Below are 12,213 nucleotides of genomic sequence, written 5' to 3' on the forward strand. Positions count from 1 at the left end.
TGGTTAGTCTGCTAGGTGAAGTTTTCAGAAATAAATAAAAATAAATGGACACACTATGATCAGGTTAACAGTACTACATGAATCTTGTTTGAGATAAGTAAAGACAAGAGAAAAATGATCTCAGCGACAGATATTTACTCCAGATAGAACTTTCAAAGCTAATTTTTCACAGTGGTTTGTTTTAAATTAAGCGGCAAGAATGTTTGAGAAAAATGTACCCCTTTGTCCACTGTCTTCTTCACCTCCATGGAAAACTTCCCGGTCTTTCTATTCACCATGGCATTTCTTAACTGAAACAATAAAAGAAAATCGGAGTTAGTTCTTCCCAGGGTTACCATACTGTCTTGGACACCTTCCACCCTCCAGCTTGGGAGCACATTTGGTGGCTTGTGTATGACAGAGCTGGGCTGTTTCCCCATTGACTCTTGGGGTACTTTTGCAGTAAGTCTGCATACTACACTCAGACCTCTGAAATGGGGCTTCAGAAGAATAAACACCCAACTGCTCTTGTACAGGGGGAGAGAGGTTAACAACAATAAATAAATGACCGTCAACTTCAATTTGGGGTGCTCGTGTAAACCTCTGGGCAACAATGACCAAAAAAGCCTCTGCAATGTTGACAAATCCTGAGAGTCAGAGAACGGACCCCCAGCAAATGCTAAAACACTCAAGCAGCAAGGGGAAAAAAAAAAAAAGAAGGGGGACGAGTTACTTTTTCAAAAAGGGTATTGGTCTGTCATGTAGAAATCATTTTTCAAAACATAATCAAGTTAAAGATATTTTCCTACACAGTAGTTTTTTTGTTTTGTTTTGTTTTTTTAAAAAGCCAACCATCTGGAAGACAGGGATTAAGTTTTTCACAGCATGAATCATCTTCAAACACTCTGAGAAATCTGGGCCAATGAAAGGCCTGGCTGAGGCCGATGGGCAGTGAACAGGGCAACCCTGTATCTGATTTTTGGAGGTCCCATCTGGGAACGGTGAGCCTCCCTCCCTTCCCCCACCCCTGGCTGATCTCTGCTAATTACTTGTGGCCCTTCCGTGAGTTCAGAGAAGGACAGCAGACACAGTGATGAAAGATGTGCCGTAATGGGCACCAATAGGAGACGACGGGAAAGCCATTTAATGAAATAGGAGCAAATGCTGACATGCCACAGCCTGTCAGGAAAGGCTCTTTCCCAGCCCCACGGCTTGTTTTTATTTTCTTATTTTTATTTTTTAATTTTTTCCCCTCTTTTTCTCCTTTGAGGAGCTTGAATAAGATCTGGCTGATAGAGAACTACAGTGCTTGCAAGCAACCTAAATTTGATGTGGGGCTGTCTAGATTTGGGTTCATATTCTCATCTTCTGTGAGAGAGAGTAAGAGCATAATTTTTAGCTGGAGGCATGTATAAAATAAAACATATATTTTACTCTAGATATTTTTTAACAACACATAATGGGCATTTCTGGAAATATTTTCCCATTTTAACTTTTGTGGTTTTGGATGGGGAGAGCTGGTCCTAATTAAGTCTACTTTCTAACTCTTAAGAACGGCTCGATTTATCTTTGACATGGTTTTCATTTTTCCTCTTTCTGGTGCCTGCCTAAAGCCATTTGGGACCTTCCCCTCTCACATTCCCCAGGCAAGTCAGAGATTAGGTAAGCTTCTCCATGCCTCAGTGCCACCCCACCCCCAACTCCCAGTAGCACAGAACAATCAGCATCAGGACCTGGGAGGGTCCGAGGCCAGGGTCACTAATGCTTTCTGGAGGCAGATGCTTAGATGATTAGTCTAGTCTTTCCCTTTTCCTCAGTTATAATGGAAATAGATTATACTTATTGAACATTGAGGCAGGATAGCCCTGGAGTTCAGAAATGGACTCTGGGGCCAGAGGTTTATGATCTTGACCAAATCACTTACCCTCTCTGTGCCTCAGATTCTCTTCCTGCAAAATGGAACTAATGACAGCACAGACTGTCTCATAAAGTTGTAGTGGGAACTAGATGAGCTAATATGCAGAAGAGTGCCTGGTATTCCCTGAGCATTCACCAGATGTTACCTGTCCTGTATCTTCATCCTCACCAGCATCATCATCCTCCTCCTCCCTTTTCTTTAATGTCAGACCCCTTTCAATAGCTCAAAATATTAGGATTCAAACTCCAGTTTGTTTGACACAGATATGACCTCATATCTTTTTTGGAAGTACACAGGGTCTGTGTTATAAATGTGGTCATTAAATTCAACAAGATCCTAGCTGCCAAGAGGAGTAGGATGCTTCTTCCAAGAACTTCTCTGCAGCTGGGCAGACTCATGCTGCTTCTTCCTCAGTGGGCTCTGCTTGTCTGGTCTTTCGCAGATCTTGACCTAAAGTCTGCCCTCTGCTACTTACATGCAAACCTCACTGGTGGACACATGGGCATGTGGGATCTTGTGTAGCCTTCACAGAGATGCTTTGTATAGGTTCAAGAATTCTCTAATCAAGCGAGTGCAAATTCCTAGGAGAGAAATGGTGACTTGGGTTTTCCCAATCAAGCACGTTGGTAGTGAAGGAATTCATAACTCAAATGTACCTTATTTCCAAGGAGACAAGAGACCCAAACGAAAGAGACAACCAAAGGCCAACTGAAGAATAAGAGCAATGAACTTTCTGGAGGTGTGGGAACTCTGAAGGTAGACACTTAGAACTCAGTCCTGGGAATCAGATGAAGGTAAAGAACGTGGCACAGGCTGGGAATCCGATGACAAAGGAAGAAAAGAGCAAGGAAACAGAAAGCATTTGTCAAATTGTTGTTAGTAAAAGGAGATATCAGCTCATAGAAAATTAACTGGGGCACAGGTGATAATGACTAGACACCTGGGGTACAGATGAGCCAAGTAATAAATCTCTTCAAGTAACCTGCAAAGGAGAAGCGCGAGTGCCAGCCTAGTGTTAACTAGCAGAGGGCCTGCTTCCTGGATGCAGGGACTCCCAAGTATGAATAAGCATCAAGCTTGCCTCCCATATCAATTAAAATGTAAAAGATGAAAGGATGGGGAAGCATGTTGATGACAGGGTTCAAACCTTCTGGGAAAGAAAACAAAAGGATCCTGTGAAGTCAAAATAAAGCAGCTGATAAAGTAAAGAGGAAAGAGAAAGGAAAACAATGGAATGCACCCTTTAAAGTTTCAAGATACAGTTTAGCAACTGACATTCATTAATGAGAATGAGGGTTGATGATGCTGAGAATAATACTAATAACAGTTACCACTCAGAGTGCTCACTGCTCCATGCAACGATGTTGATGTTGACACTTTTCACTACAGTAACACATTTAGTATTCACAACAGCTCTGTGAGGTAGGTACTATTGCCATCATACTCATTTTACTGAGAAGAAAAAAAAAGGACATAAACCAAAATTGAGATGTAGAGAAGATAATTGCTTGCCTGAGACCAACAGCCAGCAAATAGCAGAGGTGGGGTCTGAACCCAGGCAGGCTAATACCTGAACCGCGTTCCTCAGGACTGTGCTAGCTTGCTTCTTGGTAGAAGCAGGTTGAAAGGGTAGGACATGTACATTAGGTGCAGTACAATTAAAAGACCCAGACGTGAATCCTGATGACAATGTTTAAAGATCAAGAAGATATAAAACTCTACCAGGTCACTGAGCTGACACAACGTCAGGTCACCGGCACCTGGGAAAAGAGAACGGATGAGGAAGTAACTTTTTATCAAACAGCAAAGTTACTCTATCTGAATGGGGTTTAAAAAAGACTGAGTCCAGATGAAGAAGGAAATAGGTTAAATTTCTAAAACAGATATGACTCTTGCATTTTATAGGCAAGGAAAAAACTCAGAGATTTATGCTAGCTGAGACATCCAGGTTGCAGAGGATGTGAAGAGAGGAAAAGAAAGCAGCAAGAGGACTGTGATGCCAGACATATTTCTGAAAGCACAAGAACCCAGCCTGCAGGTTTCAAATGGTTCCCCTCAACATCCCTTTGGAAAGCAAGACAGAGGGAGGGATAGAAACACTGCTGACTCAATGATGAAGCTCAAGAAAGGACTCCAGACAAATCAGGGAGATGCAGGCAGAGAAACATAGCCTGGGCACGAAGAATCCATAGAAAAAGGGAAGAGCAAGTGTCCAGATAGGAACACCTGGGAAGTTAGGATTTAATTAAGGACAGTCTGCCTGCATTCACAAAAGGTGGCATGTCTAACAAATCTGATTTATTGAGGAAGGAACAAGAAGACTGACGGGGCCTAGTCGTGGGCATAAGGAAAGCCTTTGATACAGTCCCACAGGCTGAATCTGTGTAGGAAACAAGCATGTGTTACTGCAGTGTGGCCTGGAAAGGGGAAAGGCTGGGGCAGCCCTGGAAACAGGGTGGCCAACCAAGCAGGAGGAGAGCGGCTCTGCCAAGCCCTGGGCTGAAACCCTGACAGGTGAGTTCTGGCCCTGACTGTGCAGCTGCCCGGCGAGGCTCTGGCCAAGCTCCCCTGAGGGAGACAGATCCCATTAATGGCACTGAGGAGGAGTCTGGATTAATCGGGTGCAGAAGAGACTAGAGCCTAGAAAGGGATGGTTTTAGCAGACTGCACAAAGAAGCCAGGGTGGCTGGCCCGTTTGCAAGTGGACCTACGGGTGGGAGCATTACAAAACTCCAAACGGGTACAAGGGCCCGTGGTCTCCGCGACCCTCTGGTGGCCAGGTGTCCCTCTGGTGGGACTCTCGCCTGGCTCCCAGGCAGCCTCCAGGTACAGAGGAGGGTACAATGGAGCTCCCTTCTCACCAGGCTTGAAAACAAATCACTCACCACATCATCGCGGTCCTCCCACTCCACCTCCGACAGGTCAACACTACTGTAGTTAGGTTTCCTCCGCTTTTTCCCTTCTTCATACTGGCAGGAGGGGAAGAGAAAGAAAACAATGACAAACAAAGAAAACATTTCCGTGAGCTCACTGGCCAGGGCAACCTTCATCATCCGAAGTCCTGGTTCATGCCTGAGGACTGTGAGTGGAGGGTCCTAGTGAGAAGCCCAGCAGCGGGGGCGGTCCTGGGGTTTCTGTGGCAGGAAAACCAAGCCCAGTCACCTGTAAACATTTGCTCCCAGCTAGGGGGAGTATACAAGCCAATTCTTTTCTCCCTATGAACTTACCTAGCGGACTCCTCACCTCTAAACATGCCAGATGCAGAGCCAAGCCTTTCCCCTCCTTGGACATCCTATGTGTGGAATGCAACCTTCCTCCTCGACTCCAACACTTTTAAAGCCCACCCCTTCAAGACACAGGAAAGGGCATCTTACATAGTTTACAAAAAATCTAGTTATATCCCTCTGTGTTTTATACTTCTCCCATCCCTACCTCCTGCCTCATACCTACGTCATACTCCATGGAAACAAAAGTACTGATCTCCACATTTGGGCTCAACATCCTGGTAACATTTCGCAGACACACAGAATCTTCTACTTGCTATCACACTGGCCACAGCAGTGCTGAGCTAAGCACAGCTACTTTACCTGGAGTACATGTGGGTATTGGGAATCGCTACCAGATTTAATGGCCATTAGGGCATTTCTCTGGAAAAGCTGATGAGTGCATTAATAACAGAGAAAGTGGTTTTAGTTTTTTTCCCCCTAAATCACTGGTGTTAGTCACCTGGCAAGCCTACATTTTATCAACTGGACAGTCCTGCGTCTGGATGTTCCTGTATCTAGGGCCTTTAATGCTGTGTTTATAATGTAGGAAAGTCTGCCCTCTGCTGCAGGCTCAGGATAAGCAACCCCTTTGCCAGTTCATAGGATACGGCTGATGGCATATTGGAAAAAATACATATGTATGTATAGGTTTTTTCTCTTTTCCTTTTATTTCTAAATTAGTCATCTTCTGACTTAATTCATAGGATTCTAAGTGAGACGCAGCATCACTCTAGGTGTTTTAAGAACCCCAAACCACAGGTTACCATTTTGGACACTGCTCGGCTACCATGGAGACAGGTGCTGAAGGCACATGGTGTGGAAGAGAAAATCACTGCTGGTGTACTGAACCAAACAGGCCCAAACCGGCCCCCAGAGAGTGGCCAGACAGGGTAGATCTCCCATCACTGTGAGGCCAAACAGGGCCCAGTGGTTTTCCTGCCGTCTTGTCTTCCCTCAGGGCTGCATTTCAGGAACGCTGAGATGTCCTTGGAGAGCACCCACCCTCACCACCCAGGAAGGCTGCCTTGCCTCGAAGGGGCAGTGGGCTCTGACCACCTTGGTCCACTGCCCTTCCACTCCCTTCTCTCAGGTTTCCAATTAACAGACTGTCACGGTCAGTTTTATGACATCAGATCCACTCCAGATGAAGGGGAAGCGAAGTGGTTCCCTCAGAAGCCACTGTAAACGATAGCGGATTCACAGTTGGATCCTGTTATGGAAAGTTCACTGTGCATAGAAGCTGTGGTCCTCAAGAGAGTCAGGCTGGGGCTGAGCCTGTGTGACAGCAAAGAGGTCAGCAGGGTTGTCACCCTCTTCTCAAGGTGAGGAGGTGTGAGGGGGGAGGGGCACACGATGCTGAGAAGCCCACTTGTCCCCCGAGGAGCTAGAGTTGGACATTCTTGGGCCTCTGTTATCTGTGCTAATGCCCCCCAAGTCCTGTATTGGTAAAAAACATTCCTGGGAGCCACTAGGCACCCCAGAAGTTCCTATGGCCCAGCTTCTGACCATTAAAGGCAGAACTTTCACAGTTTCTTGGGTAGCCTAGTGCTAGGTATATACTGTCTTTTGGAGGAAGTTCTTCCATTGGTCACTTCAAAATCCTCCTTTATTCACTTATTCAACATACACTTATTGGACACCTAGCAAGCACAAGGTCCTAAGGAGATAAGTGAAGTCAATTAAACGGTGCTTCATTCTTTCCCAAGGACTTCTTTGTGGTTTATCACTCTTAATTCTGCCTATCTACAGTCAATTTATTGCCCATGATGCCTGTGGCAAGTTAAATATCAAACTAAATAGCAAGTTAAATAAGATCACAGAGCCAGTATGGAGGAGGACACCCCTACCTACCCACAGCCCCTGACCAAATTTTCATGGCTAAGCCTCAAGTCATTTCAACTGCTGCTAAAGAAATTCAAAAAGACCCCCAAGGCCCTTCATCCTCAGAGAAGGTGTCCCCCTGTCTTTGTTAAAAGAGGAGAACACAGTGGTTCTGCCACTTACTGGGCATGTGACACTGAGCAAGGCACCCAGCTGCTCCAAGCTTCCTTTTTCTCAACTGCAAAATTGAGAAATACCTCCATAGCCAAGGTAGGCTGAGACAATTAACTAGGTACTGTATGTAAAATGGCAAGCACATCCCCGGCACAGCATGGAATAAACCCTTAATATGCATGTAGCTAATGTGAGTCCTGAAAAAGTCATAACCTTCTTGATGAAGACACAGGCTCATTGTATACAACTGGCTACTATGTCATTTCCTTGACATGAAGGAGACCATTTAATAATTTGTTGGGTCACTGTTGCACAAGCCATAGGGAGGCAAAAGATGTTTGCTGAAGATGATGGTGCCAGACCGTCACACTCATATGCCTCCTCTCGGTATGTAAGATACTTGTGTAGTAAACATCAGGTTGGGACTCAAGACTCTCCTGGAGAAAACTTCATAACTGTGCTAAAGAACCCAAGTCCTTTTAGACGACACGTGGCAAAAGTGGAATCCACAGACATAGATCCCTTGACTTTTGACCATTCCTAGGTATCTTCCTTCATTGTTGGTAATAACCACTCAAGAAATTCAGTACACTGCACTACTGGTATTCAAGAAACTGGCAGAGATTAGAGAGTGAGGGGAAGGAAGATTTCCCAGCATACCGGTCTCTAAGTCACCATGTTCCAGTAAGTCTCTAATTTAACTACATTGAAAGAAACAGATGGGACTGGGGATACCCCGTCTGGAACTCTACTTTAGGAATGCCCCTCTACGATGTCTGCTTAACCAGTGAAATAGGTATGAAATACTTTCTATTTGGGTCTTTATTAGTGAGTGAGATCCTTTAAAATATAAACAGTAGTGTCCCAGAGTGACTACTCTGAGTAAGAAAAGAAAAACTCAGTAGGCTGTTGCATAGATAAAACAGGTCAAGGACAATGAGTAAACTCCAGCATGATGACCCTAAATCCACCTAATCTTTTCTCCCATTAAGAAAACTTACTAGATGGCTAGAGACTAGACCTCCACTCGGAAGACACCTGGGCTGTGGACCACCACCACCCAACCCCCACATTTTCCGGGGTAATCACCTTGGCTTTCCCACAGGGAATCCCCTTGGACCCCACACTCAGTAAATATAGTTCTAGCGAAGGCAAGACCATCCTGGTTCAGAAGGAAGCCAGTGACCTGAGTACGTGAGGGACACCCACAACTCTCCAGGACACAGTGATTGGTTCAGGATTGGGGATGTAACTCATACCAACCCACATGAGACTCAGTCTGGTATGCTTTCCTGGATTTATCCAGAAAAACTAGCTCTCCATCTACTAGCATCACTAAGGCAGTAGGATGTGAACTTGAGCTCCTCGTGGCCATCTCTGCCACTACTTGGAGAGAGCCTTCCTGAGAATGAAACCAGTGCAGAGGAGGCAGAGAGAGTACAGGAAGAGAGTCCTGAAAGCACGGTGTGTGTGCCTGGATCAAGCTGTGCCTGAAGTCTTTATACCTTTGGGTGTTTCACGTACCAACACATTCTCTCCACATTACCCACCTTCCCTTTTTAAAGATTTTTTTAAAGCTGGCTTGGGTTTCAAGTGTAAGTATTCATCAGAGTTCCAACTTGTATATATTTAGTATCTTTACTTTTTCTTTTTACATGAACCATTTTTAAAGTACATTTTAAATGAAGTATTCACAAACTCTGATACTTTAATGATTATTTAGAAACACGTGATTTGCAAAATACCTCACTGCTAATCAAGATAGTCCACTGTGTTTGAGCATGGCTTATCCTCTGTACCTGCTTTCCCCCGGGAGGACATAGGTGTGGCCACAGTGTCAGAGAGTGACAGAAAAAGAACTAAACCCTCGAATCTCTGACTCCCAGGCCAGATCGCCCCTCTCCCCTGGGATCTGGCCTGGGAAGAATCCCAGGTCCCCCAGCCCCACTCCCTCTTTCCCTTCGTGAGGATCTCGTTACTGGGGCTGAGGCATCGGATATGGCATTTGTTAGTGTATCTATAAACTGTAACTTCCTTTGAAAATATGATTAACGAATTGCAAACGGTTTCCAAAGGTTTATAAACAGATACTTTGAGAGCCACGGGTAGGTTTGTAGTTTTTGGTGCCTGTTTTATGAAAAAAATATGTGGGGGAGAATTTAATAAGGAAAGATATTCTGTGCTATGAAATACTTTGAGGTGGAGTTTCAAATAAAGGCCAGATGTGGTGAACACACAAACCAGCCTGTGGCCTAGGAGGATGGGGCAAGAAGGGCACCTATCTGAGGAGCCAGCGGAACCATCGGGGGTCTGCCGTAAGTGCCAAAACCTTTCTGGCAGTGTTTAATTGTCTGGATGTGAGTGCCCCTTTGTGTTACCTACAGACTGATTGTGGAAGCAGAATGGGATGGGCTAAGGTGATGGCCATGTTCATGTGGGTTTGAACAAAACAAAAATGCCTTTGCTTTCTCTGTGTTCCTTTGGGAAGGACTAAAGGAAGTCAGCTACACACATCCATGCAGCCTCTGTGAAACAAATATTATGTGTGCTAATAATTGATAAACAGTACGTGCTGTTCCATGCTGCCAACAGGAAGGAAGGAGTTGGGGGTGGGAGGCCCACAACTGGAGAGGAAGAGGCCTTGCCCAAAGCCAATGCCATCTGGAGAAGGGGTGTGGCCAGGGGCTGGGAGCCAGCCTTTGTCTGGGCAGATGTTTCTCTTGGGAGGCAGTCACGGTCCTCAGCTGGTGAATACCTTCACTACCTCCTCCGAGGCCCTGAGTCTCCTCTTGTCTCAGAGGCTGAAGTGGCCATTTCAGGAGAAGGAAGGGAGGCACATCTTCTTTCCTCCATGTACAAAAGAGGAGGACCTAATGGCCACTGGGCTCTTCATTCCTTCACTCTTTCATTCAATCACTTGTCCATACGCATATCTAAAAATACTGTTGGACACCGATTATTTATCAGGCCTTGAGCAAGGCCCAGGTGAGCCTTGGGAAAGCATGGAGAAGCTGTTTGAGAAGGATCATCTTCTGCCCTCCAATTGCAGATCACCGTTCACCAGGCCAGTAAGGAGAGCAGGGAAAAGCCAGGGCCCCAAAGGGAAACTCTGGTCCAAATCTGGTCTCTACACCTACAAGCTGTGTGCCCAGGGCTAACCTGTACTTCTCTGAGCCTGCCTTGCTCCTCTGCAGGATGGAGATAAGAGCACTCAGCTCACAGGGCTGCCACAGGAGCAAATGGGCACAGAAATGGTTGAGCGCAGCAGACATCCTGACAAACAGGGCTGGGGCAACCTGCCACCCAGACAGCGCTAGTAAGTACTGCTGTTGCCCCGACTGATGAAATAGGGCAATGCACGTCAGCATGCTCATCCCTAGAGACGCCGTTCATGGGGTGAAATGGTTCTTAACATTACAGCTGTTTATTAATACTTCTAGTCCTTTAAAGAGGCAGTTCAGCTTGGCTCGGGGGCGCATTCTTCTCAAAGTCAAAGGGAAGGGTCTCAAACAAGGACGTGGTCCCAAGGCCAGGTGGCCAGATGGGCCTGCGACAGACTGATGGTCTCTTCCCCTAGAATTTGCAAATCAAGGTCTCTGATTGTCACAGCATGTCCTGCCCCAGAGGAGATGGCCATAGGGAAAGGGAGTCTCAGTGGTATCAGCCTCTGCTCTACTGGCTATGGTCTAAACGGTTTAAGCGTTTACAGTTTTTTAAGATCCCTTCCCACCCCGGTTATACATGTAACAACTGCTCATTTTAGAAAATTTGAAAAATAATGAAAAGTGCAAGAAATGGAAAAAAGATTGCCCTTGCTACTACAACCCAGGGATCGCCACCCGACATTCTGCTATCTTTCCCAAAGGGCAAGTATTTTGAAGCGGTTACTGTTTTCAGTTTTCTAAGCTCATTGTTTCTCCAGCAAGGAATTTATAAAATGTAGCAACCAATCTGTTCTGCTTTCCAAGTGACTGCTTTAAAAAAAAAGCAAATTTGTTTTTTTTCTGCTGGCTAGCTTCCCCCTCAACTCCCTATCATTCTTCTTGAAGAGGGCATTTCTTGTGCCAGGCACGGTGCTAAGTGCTGCGCGTGTATCTCCTGCAATTCTCACAAAACCAAGAGAGGAGTAATTCTTCACAGACAGGAAAGACGCAGAGCCCAGGGATGTCGGTCACACAGTGGCATGGCTAGCAGGCACTGGAGTCTGATTCCTTCCCAACTCTGCCTGCTTTCTGAGCCTCCAGTCTTCACCACCCTCTGCACTGCCTCCCTTAGCTGGTCCCTTCTCATAACTCACTAACTCAGGGCAATCGCTGATAGCACTTCAAGTAGCCAGTGTGTTAATGGTGGCAGAGCCGCCTTGGAAGCCAAATCCCACCAGCCATGCATGTCTCTGTTAACAGCCAACTCACTGGTGCTGGCTTGAAACTAACCTTGATGGCCAGGGGTGCAAGAATCAGCTTTAGGTTAAGAACAAGTACAATATTGTGTGAGTACGGTAAGCTAAGGATCATGCCACATGTCTAACATACAATATCATATTTACACGATGCCCAATAACCAATATTCAACTCAAGGTCTCAGAGAAGCCTGGTAGTACCCGATGGTATCACTGATAAAGGATTTCCAGCAAAAGTGTGACCCTCTGGTTGTGTGACCCCACCACAGCTCAGATAAGACACATGGTTGGATGTCATAGGCACTATGGCAGGAGAGAAATTCTGATGAATCTGTATTCAGAGCTGAAATCCTTTGCATTCATGGGAAATGAGACGCCCAGATACACCAGAGGGAAACAGGGCCATGAGGGTGTGTATAAAGGCAGTCAGAAGGTGGGAGAGAGGCAACAAGGGCATGCCGAGACAACAAGCTTTTCCCTTCTTCTAAAAGGCAATGTGCTCTTATTAATGAATGTTTTTAAGTGTCTCGAAGATGAAAAGTTCTACATGCTCTCCTAGTGTGATTACAAAATCCTTTTGATCGCTGTAAGACTATAACAGCTCTGGTGGGTTTTTTTAAAACAACGATTAACTGGCCACTTTGAAAATCCGAATG

The 12,213-nt window shown here is 45.6% G+C and overlaps 1 protein-coding gene across 1 annotated transcript in view; it reads right to left on the bottom strand.

Annotated features, from left to right (window-relative positions):
- Nucleotides 1-12,213, bottom strand: part of CACNA2D3 (calcium voltage-gated channel auxiliary subunit alpha2delta 3) — a gene marked incomplete at both ends in the record, with an annotated part of 784,748 nt that overhangs the window by 164,751 nt on the left and 607,784 nt on the right. The window contains 2 exons of the mRNA XM_082847776.1: nt 219-290; nt 4,783-4,866. Of these exons, the coding sequence (XP_082703902.1) occupies nt 219-290; nt 4,783-4,866 (156 nt within the window). The remainder of the gene's footprint in view (nt 1-218; nt 291-4,782; nt 4,867-12,213) is intronic.

Source organism: Leucopleurus acutus (genome assembly GCF_964270905.1).
Source record: "Leucopleurus acutus genome assembly, chromosome: 10".
Taxonomy (NCBI): Eukaryota; Metazoa; Chordata; class Mammalia; order Artiodactyla; family Delphinidae; genus Leucopleurus; species Leucopleurus acutus.